Source organism: Alosa alosa, chromosome 5 (assembly GCF_017589495.1).
Source record: "Alosa alosa isolate M-15738 ecotype Scorff River chromosome 5, AALO_Geno_1.1, whole genome shotgun sequence".
Taxonomy (NCBI): Eukaryota; Metazoa; Chordata; class Actinopteri; order Clupeiformes; family Clupeidae; genus Alosa; species Alosa alosa.
In genome coordinates, this window is record NC_063193.1 from 22,399,285 (window position 1) to 22,412,991 (window position 13,707).

Here is a 13,707-nt window from a genome sequence, read left to right on the forward strand (position 1 = left end):
GACAACAACTACTGCTCCTACAATCTGAGGTGAGTGTATGTGTGTGTGTGTGTGTGTGTATGTGAGAGAGAGAAAGAAAGAGAGAGAGAGAGAGAGAAAGAGAGAGGGTGTATGTAGGAGAACAGCTACTATGCCTCCAATTTGAGGTGACTGATGCCACTTCTCAAAGCACTAACATAGTCCACTGCACATGTCTTATATCCTTCATCAGGCTTTTTTTTTTTAAGATAAAGGTCATACTGTGACTCTTGTTTGCAGCTGAAGCAGCTGAAAGAGGAGCATAGAAAGACCGTGGAGAACTACACAGCAGAGAGGACCATGAGAAAGAAGTACTACAACATGGTAGAGAATATGAAAGGTACTTTAAGTGGGGAAAAAAGTTTCTCGTCACAGAACATCACCTCTTTTCTTTAGATAGGTCACAGGCCTTCTCCTTTAATTTAAACCTTGGTCCATGCTCCAGTCCACACAGGAAGCACTTGCTGGGAAAGTCCCAACGACTTGCACTCTGATCATTTCAGGGCCAATTCCAAAAACTCAAGGTCCATGAAACAAAACAGATCTCAAGCAGATTGTAGCCTCTTTTTCAACAGCGTTTACTTGTTTATGGGCCCAGTTCTGAGAAGTTTATGGCTCCCATACCCAGGGCAGTGTAGACACATTCTATCAATTTCTTCTATCAGGCTCTCCGTAACTGATTGTTGAGTGTATAGGACTAGGTGTCCTGAATGTAATTGGCAATCATTCTTTGAGTGGCGGGTAAGGAGACGTGTGTCTCTGGGGTCTTCAGGTGGGCACCCTCCGTGCTTGCTGTTTCATTGAGGGGCACATGACACCTCAAGAGGTCTTAATGGTAACACCTGGCATTCCAGGTGGAAACCAAGCCCCTCTGCTTTTACCCCTGGCTGGCTGATGGTCATCTAGCTGCCCAGTTCTCATCCTTTCATAAATCCAGTTTACATGTGCAGCTGCATCAATGTTAATGATGTTGTTAGTTTGCATATTGTGTATTCAGATAGTTGAATTTGCTTCCTCCAACACAATATGTGCATTTATGTAACACATGCAGGTAAAATCAGAGTGTTCTGTCGGATCAGGCCAATGAACCGGACCGAGATAGCCCGAGGAGACTCCACCATTGTGTCTCGACTAGATGAATATTCCATCACTGTGGAAACGGCACGCGGTCAACGAGAGTTCCAGTTCGACCGAATATTTGACACTCAATGTTCTCAGGAAGAGGTGTTCCAAGACACTAATAGGTAGCACATAACACTAAATAACTGAGTACTACGTTCAATCTTTTTTAAGGTGTTTTTGGGACCAGTTTTTAAGTGACACTAATGCATAATTAGCTTATAGCTGGTGATATAACACTGATGATTTTAATTTACTTGATTTTTCTTTATCCCAGACTCATTCAGTCGGCCATTGATGGCTTCAATGTGTGCATCTTTGCCTATGGGCAGACTGGTTCAGGGAAAACCTACACAATGGTTGGAGATAAACATCTGAAGAACCCAGGCATCATCCCCCGAACATTTAACAAGATTTTTGACATCATTCACAAAAACGAGGCTAAGTTTGACATCAAGGTAAGGCCTCAGCCACGACTCTCAGAGTGCTATACACTCTTGCTTGCATTTGCTCTTTCAGTTTGTGATAGATGATATTAAGAAAAATGAACTAGTATATCTATTCTCTCCTTATTTCTCTCCTCTCCTCTCCTCTTCTCTTCTCCTCTCCTCTTCTCCATTACTCCTCTCACCTCCCTTTGTTAATTTGTTTTACACCTCTCTCTTTTCATCTTCTGATTTCTCCTCCTTCCCCAACTTCTCTCCTCCCTCCTCCTTTCCCTCACTCCTCCCCTCCTCTCTCCCACTCTCCTCCTGTTCCGTGTTCCGAGTTCTTCTCAGGTCTCTGCCTACATGCTGGAGCTGTATAATGAGCGCCTGCAGGACCTCTTTGTCAGCCCCGCCGAGGCATTCAGCAAGCGGATTGAAATGAAGAAGGACAAAAAGGGGCTTGTGTTTGCCCAGGGAGCAGAGACAAAGCAGGCGGCCAGTCCCAGCGAGCTCTTTGCCCTGTTCGAGCAGGGCTGCGCGAACCGCCATATCGCCGCCACCAGTATGTTCTTAATGAAGCTTCAAAGAGAGCCATGCTAAATGGTTTGGATTAATTGCTTTAGTCACAGTCACTAGTAATGTATGGAGGGTACATCATTATGGTGGCTTTTTTCAAGGGGGGAGTGGTGCCAGGCTTGCCATGGTGTAACAGGAGATGTTTGTGTATCTCACTAATGCTCGCACTACTGGTTTATTCCTACCAGTGAAATGTTATTAGTAAGTACAAGTACTGATGATGCAGGAAATCAGGTGTCATATCATAAATCTGGTGGCAATGAAGTTGCATGTCTGTTTGGTCCATGACATTTTTGAAAAACTTCTTACTGCCCAAATGTTAAATGACCATAAAGACATTACATTCACATTTAGTCATTTGCAAATCAGTTTTATCCATGCGGTTTGTTGTTACTGTATTGCATAAGTATACAATGATGCAAGAAAATGTGTTCCTTGGGTTTTGTAGCCATAACCTTGGTGTCAAACACAGAGCAAATTCATAAATAAAAACAAAGGCAGCCTCCAAAAGAAAAAAATAAAGACACAAAGTGCAGTATGACCTCATGTGACAGACAAGTTGTGTGGGTTTTGTTCTCCGTCACTCCTCAGAGATGAACGTGGAGAGCTCACGCTCGCACCTGATCATCGGCATCATGGTGGAGAACAGGAATCTGACCAATGGCACTGTGTGCTACGGCAAGCTCAGCCTGGTGGACCTGGCGGGCAGTGAACGGGCCGCTAAGACAGGGGCGAAAGACGGCCAGCTAAAGGTGTCCACATCCACTCTGCATTCACTCCAGTTCCTCTACAGATGCATGTTATAGTACTGTATATCCTCCAAGAAGGTTGGAGGACGTTCAGTATCAATGGCTCAGATCATACTGTATGTGTGACTTGTGTGATATGTAACAAACATATTTGAATATAAATGGTGCATGCACACACACTGTGAAAGTGCCGGGTGATCATAAAGCTTTGAGTACTTAGTAACTGCTCAGTTCTCACTGTGTCATTGTGCCACTGAATTGCTCCTTTTGCCACACATACTGTATTTAGACACGGTTCACTGTCCTTCTGTCTCATGGTGTGTCTAAATGACTGAATTACAATTACATTTGTCATAATATTCCTTTGTAATATGGAGTCTAGTGTTAGGTTACCCTGACTCTCTCTCACTCATTCTTTTTTTTTCTCTTTTTTCTCTCTCTCTCTCTCTCTCTCTCTCTAGGAGGCCAACTCTATTAACAAGTCTCTTAGCGCGCTGGGGGACGTCATCTCGGCCCTGTCCTCAGATCAGCCTCACGTCCCCTACCGCAACAATAAGCTGACACAGGCCATGCAGGACTCACTGGGGGGCAACGCCAAAACACTCATGTTTGTCAACATCTCTCCCTCGGACTGCAACGTGGAGGAAACGCTCACTTCGCTTATGTAAGAAACCACTAAGTGTAGACTTCAGAAAATAAATATTCTGTCTGAATGCGGTTTCTGAATTGGTGAGTTAATTTGAGTCGCTTTAATCGTTGCAATTATTCTAATAACCAAGCGAATTGCTAGATGATTACTTACAAGAGAAACTGATGTTTTTGTGTTCTGTGTCTTTCATAGTTATGCTACACGGGTGAAAGCGATCACCAATAATGCGCAGAGGAACATGGACAGTAAGGAAATTGCACAATTGAAAGAGGTTAGTTTTGTGCAGTCATGATTAGATAAACACAGACACACAGACATACATACACACTGACTTATAACTCGTTGCTGCTGTCTCATAACTCCAGTCTTACATATAGTATAATTCCCCTCTGTTGTTGCTGACTTCACTTTTCTTGTCATACATATAAGTCCACTCTGTTGTGGCTGACTTCACTGCTCTTGTCCTCTGTGTAGATCATTGTTAAACTCCGATCTGGACAACCTGTGGAAGAAGAAGATGTGCAATGACCCCTCTCAAGAAAACACACATGCACACCCAAATAAACACCAACTATACATGCACAACGATGGATTTTATACACATTATCAGTTAGACTGACCAGGCCCAGCAGTGTCAGATGGATGTCTAGTAGCAGTTAAATGTCAAATTGGTTTTGCCAATATAACGTAATGTATCATAACATGTAGACAGTAGACATGCAAACAGATGACAGACAGATGGAGGATGATGTGTACTTCATTAATTCACTTGATCAAATTCATCTCATCCACTGTTTGCTTCTCAGTGTGTCTGTGGACATCAGCTAATGTACTATACTATGTTTGGCACTGTGGATTGTAGATGTTTGCCAGTGAAGAACTGATGTGATTTCCAGAGTTTTAGATGTTTAATTATGTTTTCCTGTTTTCTTTCCTGAATTGTGTGTGTGTGTGTGTGTGTGTGTGTGTGTGTGTGTGTGTGTGTGTGTGTGCGTGTCTGTATCTGTGTGTGAGTGTGTGTGTGTGCGTGTCTGTGTGAGTGTGAGTGTGTGTGTGTGTGTGTGTGTGTGTGTGTGTGTGAGTGTGTGTGTGAGTGTGAGTGTGTGTGAGTGTGAGTGTGAGTGTGTGTGTGTGTGTGTGTGTGTGTCTGTTTCTGTTTCTGTGTGTGAGTGTGTGTGTGTGTGTGTGTGTGTGTGTGTGTGTGTGTGCGCATGTGCACTTTCCTGTAAGTCCACCCCCTGTGCGTGTTAAGTGGAGGGGGTGAGAGGGGAGACGGGCGGCCTGAGCTCCGTGTGAGCCAGCAGGGGCCAGGGCATCGCGTGCTGGGCAGCAATGGGAGCCGCAGCGCGGGGAGAATGGGCCTGTGGGGGCACGGGGGGCCCCCTGAGGGGGGAGAGGGAAGGGGGGGACCAGGAGAGCGGTGAGGGCAATTATGGAGTCACTTGGCCAGTTGGTGCTACTATTGTGGGAAACGCACAGAGCGTACGCTAAGGGCCCCCGCTTGGCAGGTAAAGGCCCAGACACGCAGCAGGGGTGGGGGGAGCGGAGAGGAGGGGAGCGCATGGGGCGCCATGCGATGTCCAAGGCAGTCACGCAGGCATATCCCATTGCAGTAAACAGACGGGGTCACAAAAACAGACACGAAAGGGTCAGGCCTTGTTGGTTTTCCGGACAACAGGGAGTCCTCTAAAATTAGAGCGAAGGCTTTTGTCTGACACAGAGACACACAAAGGAGACAAGAGATGGGCAGTGTATGGATGACCGTAACTTTTCATGATATAAACAACAAAAAAGTTGCTCATTTTCTCCATGAATTAACAGTGACTGATAGGCTTGAGGGTTCTATAGCACCCCATCTAGGTCACCTGTCAGTGGGCCCAGTATAAATAGCACGTTTATTTCATTGCTCTACAACTTATAAAAGTCACAAAAACTGTTTTACATGCTCCCTAGCCTCGTAATTCTCCCATGGCTGTGAAGAGTGTTGAGGTAACTGCCTAGAAAAACAAACACAGCAAGAACAGGAAATATTTTGAGAGCCAAACACTCAGTTATATAAACATTCCTAAATCCCTCAGCCTAATGCTTAGGTTCCCCATGATTATCATCAGTTTTGGATTCAGAAATTATCCATTTACATGATATGCCAGGAAATTGCTAGGGTGTTGAGTTTCTCCTTTTCACTTTAAAGCACTTTGGCTATCTATATAAAGTGCTTTATGAATGTAATGTTGTTGTTGTCATGCATTCTGAATACTGTATATGGCTCAGCATGGACTTCAATACTAATCTGTTTCTGTTGAAATGTACGCTGCTGTTTTGACTGACACGTTACATTAAAGCATGTGTCCGTGGTTGGAGATGGTACAAACTATGCACACTGTGACGAACAATTTTGCTGAAAATCTATTTTGTTCATACTCAACATATTCCTGAATAAACCAGACTAATTTTGGACTAAACACTTTGCTATTGACATAATAACCTTTCTCTCCATACTATAAGCTAGCTCAACCAGAACAAACTGAAACGGACCAACCTATCTCCCCTTCTCTACACGCCACAGCTGCATGGATTTGGGATTATAGAACTGGCCCGTCATGGTTGAGGAAGGGCCCACTATTTTTTGCTAATTAACCTTAACTCCCCTGCTATCCGTCTCTCCGAAGCTAAAGCACTGTTTGAAATGTTTGAATATTTTTGAATTAAGTGGATTAACACATGCCTTTGAAGATTTTGTGCATCACAAAGTATTAAAGTTAAATGTTTGTGAAGAAAGAGAACACTTGTTGAAATGTTTGATTTCTGGTTAAGATATTTTATTATTGATTATTCCTGTTTATGAAAAACATTTAGCCAGATGCCACAAAATGCTACGGTAAAACCCATATATGCATCATTGCAAAGTACAGAAAGGTTAACTCAAACCATTTAACAGTGTCTAGTACGAGTTCTACTCCGTTGATACTATGACAGCAGATAGACAAATACAAGCATATAGGGAGAAAGTGATAACAATGAAGAACAGGCAGCTTCTGGCTCTGAGACTACCAACTCCTGAGGCTGGGGATGCCTAGAGAAGAGAGGGCTAAGGGGGTGACTCCTCCATGGTGTGTCCCTGGGGAGGGAGTTGTGGTGGCCTGAGCAGATCTCTACATCCCTCCTGTATTCATTTGGGTACCTTGCACTCATCCTTGTTAGGTGATTTAACACCTTAAAAAAAACTCAAAACCGTTGATGTTAATACATGGATTGTACTAGTATACTACTTGTGTTCCTTACCAATAGCTGTACTTGTAAGACTCTTTTTAATATTTGCATGGTATCGGGATCTTCTTTTCTAACAGACTAACAGCTGTCTTTTAATGATCTACTATCTACTATCATATAATGTCTGGCTCTCTCCAACTACAATGAGTCTTGTCACTAATGAACTTTCATTAAATCTTCATTTATGCCATATTGTGCCCAAAGCAAACCTCTCTTACAAGGCTGTGACATTGGTCTTTAAATCAAAAGACTGCTGTAATGTGACCATTTAGTGAAGTTAAGAATATGAACAGTACAATCTAACAGGAAAAAAATCACATGGTTACAAACTTTGGTTACACTTCTACTTAAAGGTATCTACATTGAGTGTGTCATAACACTGTCATGAACGTGTCATAAACATTGTAAACAAATCATAAACATTTATGACATAACGCTTCTGTCACTCGCTTCTGTCAAGTGTCATTCAGTTTTTGTCATGAAAAGTTATGCTTAGAGTTAGGGTTAGTGTCATTCGGTTTTTGTTATGACAAGTTAGGGTTAAGGTTAGGGTTAGGGGTTATGACAGTGTCATGTCACTCTTATGTAGATACCTTCAAGTAAAGTGTTACCAAAACTTTACACAAATGAGTTCTTATGTTTATGATAGTTTATGATTTGTGGGAAAACAATCTTATAGTTTGGTTATAGTTGTTACAGTGCACGATGCACTGCCTCAGAAAATGTCCTTCACTTGTATTTTGTTTCTATAGCTTTGTGTGGTACAATGATGTGTGTGTGTGTGTGTGTGTGTGTGTGTGTGTGTGTGTGTGTGTGTGTGTGTGTGTGTGTGTGTGTGTGTGTGTGTGTGTGTGTTGTTGTTGGAAGTGTGTGATGTTGCCATGATGTGTACGTGTGACCCTGATATGTCCCAACTATTCTTTGACACAAGCAGTGGAGCAGAGGCGGACATCCCGGTTCCAGAAAGTAAAAGTTCTGCCATATCTCTCTACCAGTGCACAAGGTGTAGGTTTTTGAACATTCTAAGTTCCGCAACAATTGAAGGTTCTAAAATTCTATGTTGAATTCAATGAACCCAGATATTCTTTAGAACGTTCATTTGACGGTTCTCCTTTAAGGGTTAACACATGTGATATCTTCTGGTCTACCTGGCTGCTAAATAGGATGAGCTGGTTTACTAAATGGTTGGATCAAATACTTGGCAGGACTTACTTTCTGAACCCGGGATGTCCGCCTCTGCAGTGAAGTAAACAGAGAGTGTATGATAACCCATCTGTAACACTCCATATGTATGAACCTGAAACATGACCATGATTCTTTGACACATAATGCAATAGAGTGAACAGAGGGTATAGGATGTATGAACGCATTGGTTTAGTTATGCCTCCTTCTAGCTCCGGGGGGTCACCCTGATCCGGTACGGTTTGGGCTTCATGGTCAAGCCGAAATCTGCGTTGAGGTCCAGCGTCTGGCCGGGTACACTCTCCACATGCAACCGGTGGAGCAGCGTCGTCAAGAACACAAACATCTCCAAGCGGGCAAATCCGTCGCCCAGACAACGTCGCTTCCCCATCCCAAAGATCATCACCTTCTCTGTGAGATCCTTGTTCAGTTTCCTCTTCTGATTGAGGAACCTTTCTGGCCGGAAGGCCTCTGGATCACCCCAGATTTCACTGGAAAAACGACAATAGAAAATTACTCAATATTCACATTCACAATACACACTCATACATATATTTAATAAGATTCATCTTAATAGGATGTGTCATTATTTCCATGGCTTACCAGTCATGATTGACTTGATACTGATTGATAAACACACAGGTGTCTTTGGGGATAAAGTATCCATTAAGAATGATATTTTCAGTGGTGCTGAATTCATGAGAGAAGCAAAAGGAATGTGAATGAATGAATGAAACACACATCATTAACAATCTGGAAACATATTTGACCATTAGGAGCCTTACCAGTGTGGTATAGTAAAGGGAACGTAGGAGGCATGGCGGAACACCTCAAATATGAATGCCTCCGTGTATGTCATTTTCGGTTTATCCTCAAATCGAGGCAGTCGGTTGGAACCCACTTGGTCATCTACAGATATACACACTTTCTCAACCACTCACATTCAAACAATCAAATTGTAGACACAGACAGAAGACCAAACGCTTTAAAAGCAAGTGGAGATAATGCCACTATCCAGGAAGTGAGTGGGTGGGAGGGAGACATGCGAGTGGACTTGAGCAATGACATCAGGCTATTTGAACCTGAGAACACTGAGTTAAGTCTACATTCAGCCTACATTAATAATAATCTGATTAATTAGTATTCCAGAACTTCTGTGAACTTTTAGCAGAAACCAGCCTATAATATAAAGTACAGAAGAGACTCCTCTTGCCCTACGTCTGCCCACAGAGAAAGCCTGGCGTCAGCAAATTAGTGTGACCGATTGTGTGCGACCCGTCCGAGACAAATTTTGGAGGGGGGATAGAAGGGTTGGGAAGGGCGGTGAAAGATGAGCTCATTGTGGAGCAGCACAGTTAGCTCATCTCCATGAAACAAGGGCCTCGCCATTGGGTGGTAGTCGCCTCCTAATTCCCCTCAGTCACTCTATCTCTCTCTCTCTCTCTACTCTGTCTCTCTCTCTCTGTCACTGAAAAGCCACCATTTCTCCACACGCACGGGAACACGGGAATCTTCTCTTTCTGTGTCACCAGGAGACTGGACAGGAAGCATTTAGGAAATGCTCCATGTTTCTTTAAGGCGAAGTGGATTTTAATTTTGGTTTTGGTTTACTGGAAACAATTCAGAAAATATTGATGAATATTTGGCAACTTTTCCAAATACTCAAAACCCACTAAGTAGGAATGCTATTAATACATTACCAATCTCTCCATAAATTTTGTCCTGGATGTCTGGGAATTTTACAAGATACAAGATGCTCCACTGCAGACCTGCTATGATGGTGTCAAACCCTGCAGAGGGAGAACACACAGCTGTTAGCACTGACTATGAAGCTTCTGGACAACAATAAGGAACAGACAAAACACACCAATCTCTGTTTAAGCTAGGCAACCCTTTAATTCACTTTAATGTATCATCATAATTCATCACAGTTGAACTCTTGTACAGTTCAAATAAGTCTTCATGTTCATATCTCAAACACAGATGGGATGGTTGCAAACGCAGAAAAAGATTCTCCTTTATTGGCACCTTCACCAAACGTTCAGCAACAATAGTAAATATTATTCAATAAAAAAATATAAACATTCTTAAGTGAAAATAAATAACAGATATGCCATTTATGTGATATGAGAATGACATATGAATGTTACAAGAAAAGTTGGTCACATGCTGATAATTGGACTGTGTAAGCTAGCACATTCATAATGAGTGGTTATTAGCAAGCAGACTTGTGTGTAATCCAAATGTAATATGCTGACATAATTTATGGAAACAGATCCTGGGGAATAAGTTCACCCAATTGAGTAAATCTAAAAATTGAGCTCCCTAAAACAAACACAGGAAAATCTCATCTCAACATCAGCCCTTGGCATTCTTTGTGCCGTGCATCCAGTTCTGCTGGAGACCATCCAGGAAAAACATCTGGATTTCAGAAAGTGAAGTTACACTACGGAGGTGAAATAGGGATATCCATATTTGGCGAAGCGAAAATGCCATTAGAAGTCTATGGTTTGGCTGCAGTGGGCAACTGTTATCATTGAGTCAACTTCTCAAAACTGAAATCAGAGGTCTGGAATGTTGAGAATTTGACAAAGGCTATTCTCATGTTTTATGTCTCATGGTAGTGTGCTGTGCTCTGCTGCACAATTCTCTAGCTTGGTGATTGGCTGCGGACAGCACATGCCGTACTGTGAAGGGGTGGCTTACGGATCCCGGCTACAGTCTGTGGTGCATGTCTTGAGCCAATTGAGAATTGCTGTTGTGTCCTGCGGTCTGTGGTAATAGTTTGGTTTGGCTAGGAAGTCCCTACCCAATAACACACGGACATCATTTTCTTCATATGCTCTTCCTTACCAGCCCCAAAGATGTCGATGACGGTGTGCACGATCTGAGAGTCGGTGAGCACCTGTCCTTCCCTGTCCTCGTGTCTGTCCTCACAGAAGGCAATCAGGGCATCCGTGATGTCACGAATGCAGTTCTGTAAGGGGACAAAGACAAACTGTCTCTGCAGCCTTAGCACAGCAAGGCCAGTGTCTCTCCAAGTCCAATTAGTGTTCATGGCAAGCCATCTCACACACACACACACACACACACACACACACACGCACACGCGTGCACACACACACACACACACACACACACACACACACACACACACACACACACACACACACAAACAATCAAATGGAGTCTTTCAGTGTAAAAAGAATTTGTAGCATATGTTATTATTTAATCTTAAGTGGTACAAAGTTGCCATTATTTCCTGCTACTTTAAATCCGGTTAGCAGGATTGTTAGCAGCAATTATAGTTATTCCATATAAGTCTGTTTTACTGTAACAGCACAGACTGTGGTCAAGTGATCCATTTTACTGTAAAAACATAATGGTGGCATCACACAAGTCCTGAACACGACAGCAAAATCAATGTGAGCGTGTGTCTTCCACCAGATTGATTATGTCTAATTGTGCATGCCAACTCTTCAGAGTGTTGTGATCAGGAACAATATCCTGCTCTGCCCACGCTCTCCTAGTGCTTCCCTGGCCACAAAATATCTCTGATCATAGGCAAATTGTAATATTCCCAATCCCCTGAATTTATGATATTCTAATATTACTTAGTATCTGGAGTGTCCCTATGGTGTGTGTGTGTGCTGTGTGTATTGACAGAGTGCGTTAGAATATGCAATAACTATATTCTGTCATTTTAAAGATTTATTAAGAAAAAATGAACAGCATAAAGCACAGCATAGCATTTCCATTCGTTCACATCCCCATCTCTACACACCCCACTCTGTCTGCACTATGGGGGTGGGGGTGCATGAAAGGGAATCTCTAAGGCAAGCTTTTATTTTAGGGCAAAATGATGGAGAACGAGTTCATCTGTAGTTCATTTGATGCTCTACACAAAAACTTGCCAGAGGCCTAAAGCATATCTAATAACTCACATTAATGTCCTGTAGACCGCATGCTGTGTGTGCACTGCAGGACTGTTGGTGCCTGAGGCAGTGAGACTAATTCTTCGTTTTACTGTTGTTTCATTTGCCATTATCACCGTGTTACCCCTCATTATCTGGTCATATTTCATTTAGCCTTAATTACTACAGATCTCATCTCATTTGTCTAGGATCCAAAGCTCAGGTTCTGACTAAAAATAATTATGTGCCACAGCAAAAACTATTTCAAAATCATCCAAACCCTTAGAAAGTAGGTCTCATGGTGTGGTCTGTGCTGGCCTTATTTTCCGAATGAGTTCCAAATACTATAAGAAAGGAAGGTTCTCTGTTATTACCTTGTCGAAGGTTCTCAGGTGTTCTTTAATGTTCTCCTCCATGAAGCTGTTCATCCTGTGAATGTGCTGGACCATCTTCCTCAGGGAGGGGCTGGGCAGGTAGCGGAAGACGGGGAAAAAGTCCGCCAGGTTGCCCGCGGCGAAGATGCGCAGCACCTCGTTGTTGATGTGCACGATGGTGAGAAACTCCTTGTCATTATAGTCGTATCTCTTCCCAAAGCACAGGGCACACACTACATTGGCCACAGAGGTGACCAGGGGCACCACAGGGTCCAGACTGCCCCCTCCCTTCGCCTGGCTCTCCTGCAGGGCCTCCACCAGCCCCCCAGCCTCCGCGCAGATACGTTCCTCCAACAGGCAGCTGGCACCTGAGTCCAGGGCCTCGGCCTGGGAGAAGTTGCGCAGGGCGTTCTTACAGATCTTCTTGTGAAGTGTCCAGGCCTCGCCGTACTTCTCACTGAAGGTCATGCTGGTGCCGTTGGCCACGGCGGAGAAGCTGAAGAGATCGGGCCGGCCAGCGAAGGCCTCGCCCTGCCGCACCAGGGCCTGGCGGATGGTCGAGTAGCCGCTGAGCACCACCACCACCAGGGAGCCCATCTGCAGCTGGAACACATCGCCATACTGCGCGCGCAGGCTGGTCAGCGAGAGGTGCATCTGCTCGCCCATTTGGAGCAGGTTGCCCACCAGGGGCCAGGGTCTGGGGCCAGGGGGCAGGGTGGCGCCAGACTGGACACAGCCAGCCCTCTGACAGCCCCGCAGGGCCACCAGGAGGAGTGTGAGGGTGCAGAGGGCGACGGTGACGCCAAGGCTACACACAAAGGAGCTGTCCAGCAGCAGCATCCTCACTTCTTCCTGGAGTTATAAAACACATTAGGATTAGGCAAACACAAAAATCGAGTCTATACAATTTTGATAAAGGTCAAATTGTTTTAGTAATTAGTAAAGTAATTTGATAACAATGAAAAAGAAAACTAACAGCGCTGATCATGATAACACAACAGTACAGAAAGTAAGAAAGTAAGAAAGAAAGTAAGAAAGAAAGAAAGAAAGAAAGAAAGGCGACTTTGTAACAATAAAAGACACAATGCTGATATGCAAAGAAAGAAGATGGAAGGAAAAAATAACTAAACAAAGTCACCATGCTTTGGGAATTTTTTTCAAGCCTGAACCTATTCAAATATTTAGTAAACACTGCAAGTTTGAGGATAGCCCACCGGAAAAGTGAAGAGTGAAGATAAAGTATTGATACTCACCTAACCGCGAGCCAGATTCTGTAGCCTACTTGCTGAAAGACTTGCCGAAAGAGCGCGCTGCGACCCCCTGCAAAGCTCTCTCGGTGCCGCGGGGCATCACAACCACCAACGCAAGCGTTTAGGAATCTGTCCAACAAAACCAAACATTTCCTAAGAGCAAATCCTTATCCCGCTT

At 43.7% G+C, this 13,707-nt stretch overlaps 2 protein-coding genes across 2 annotated transcripts; one reads left to right on the forward strand and one right to left on the reverse strand.

Moving 5' to 3' along the window:
- Window positions 1–339: 339 nt before the first annotated feature.
- Window positions 340–4,091, forward strand: si:dkey-96l17.6 (kinesin-like protein KIN-14E). The gene is made up of 8 exons (XM_048244284.1): window positions 340–358; window positions 1,070–1,262; window positions 1,415–1,595; window positions 1,917–2,127; window positions 2,733–2,893; window positions 3,352–3,554; window positions 3,732–3,810; window positions 4,014–4,091. Exons 1-8 carry the CDS (start codon window positions 340–342, stop codon window positions 4,065–4,067), a joined length of 1,101 nt encoding a protein of 366 aa, XP_048100241.1. The 3' UTR covers window positions 4,068–4,091.
- Window positions 4,092–7,322: 3,231 nt separating this feature from the next.
- LOC125294669 (cytochrome P450 1A1) lies at window positions 7,323–13,688 on the reverse strand. The gene is made up of 7 exons (XM_048243578.1): window positions 13,533–13,688; window positions 12,280–13,131; window positions 10,845–10,968; window positions 9,692–9,781; window positions 8,777–8,900; window positions 8,595–8,681; window positions 7,323–8,482 (listed from the first exon to the last, which is right to left on the reverse strand). Exons 2-7 carry the CDS (start codon window positions 13,117–13,119, stop codon window positions 8,200–8,202), a joined length of 1,548 nt encoding a protein of 515 aa, XP_048099535.1. The 5' UTR covers window positions 13,120–13,131; window positions 13,533–13,688; the 3' UTR covers window positions 7,323–8,199.
- Window positions 13,689–13,707: the final 19 nt, after the last annotated feature.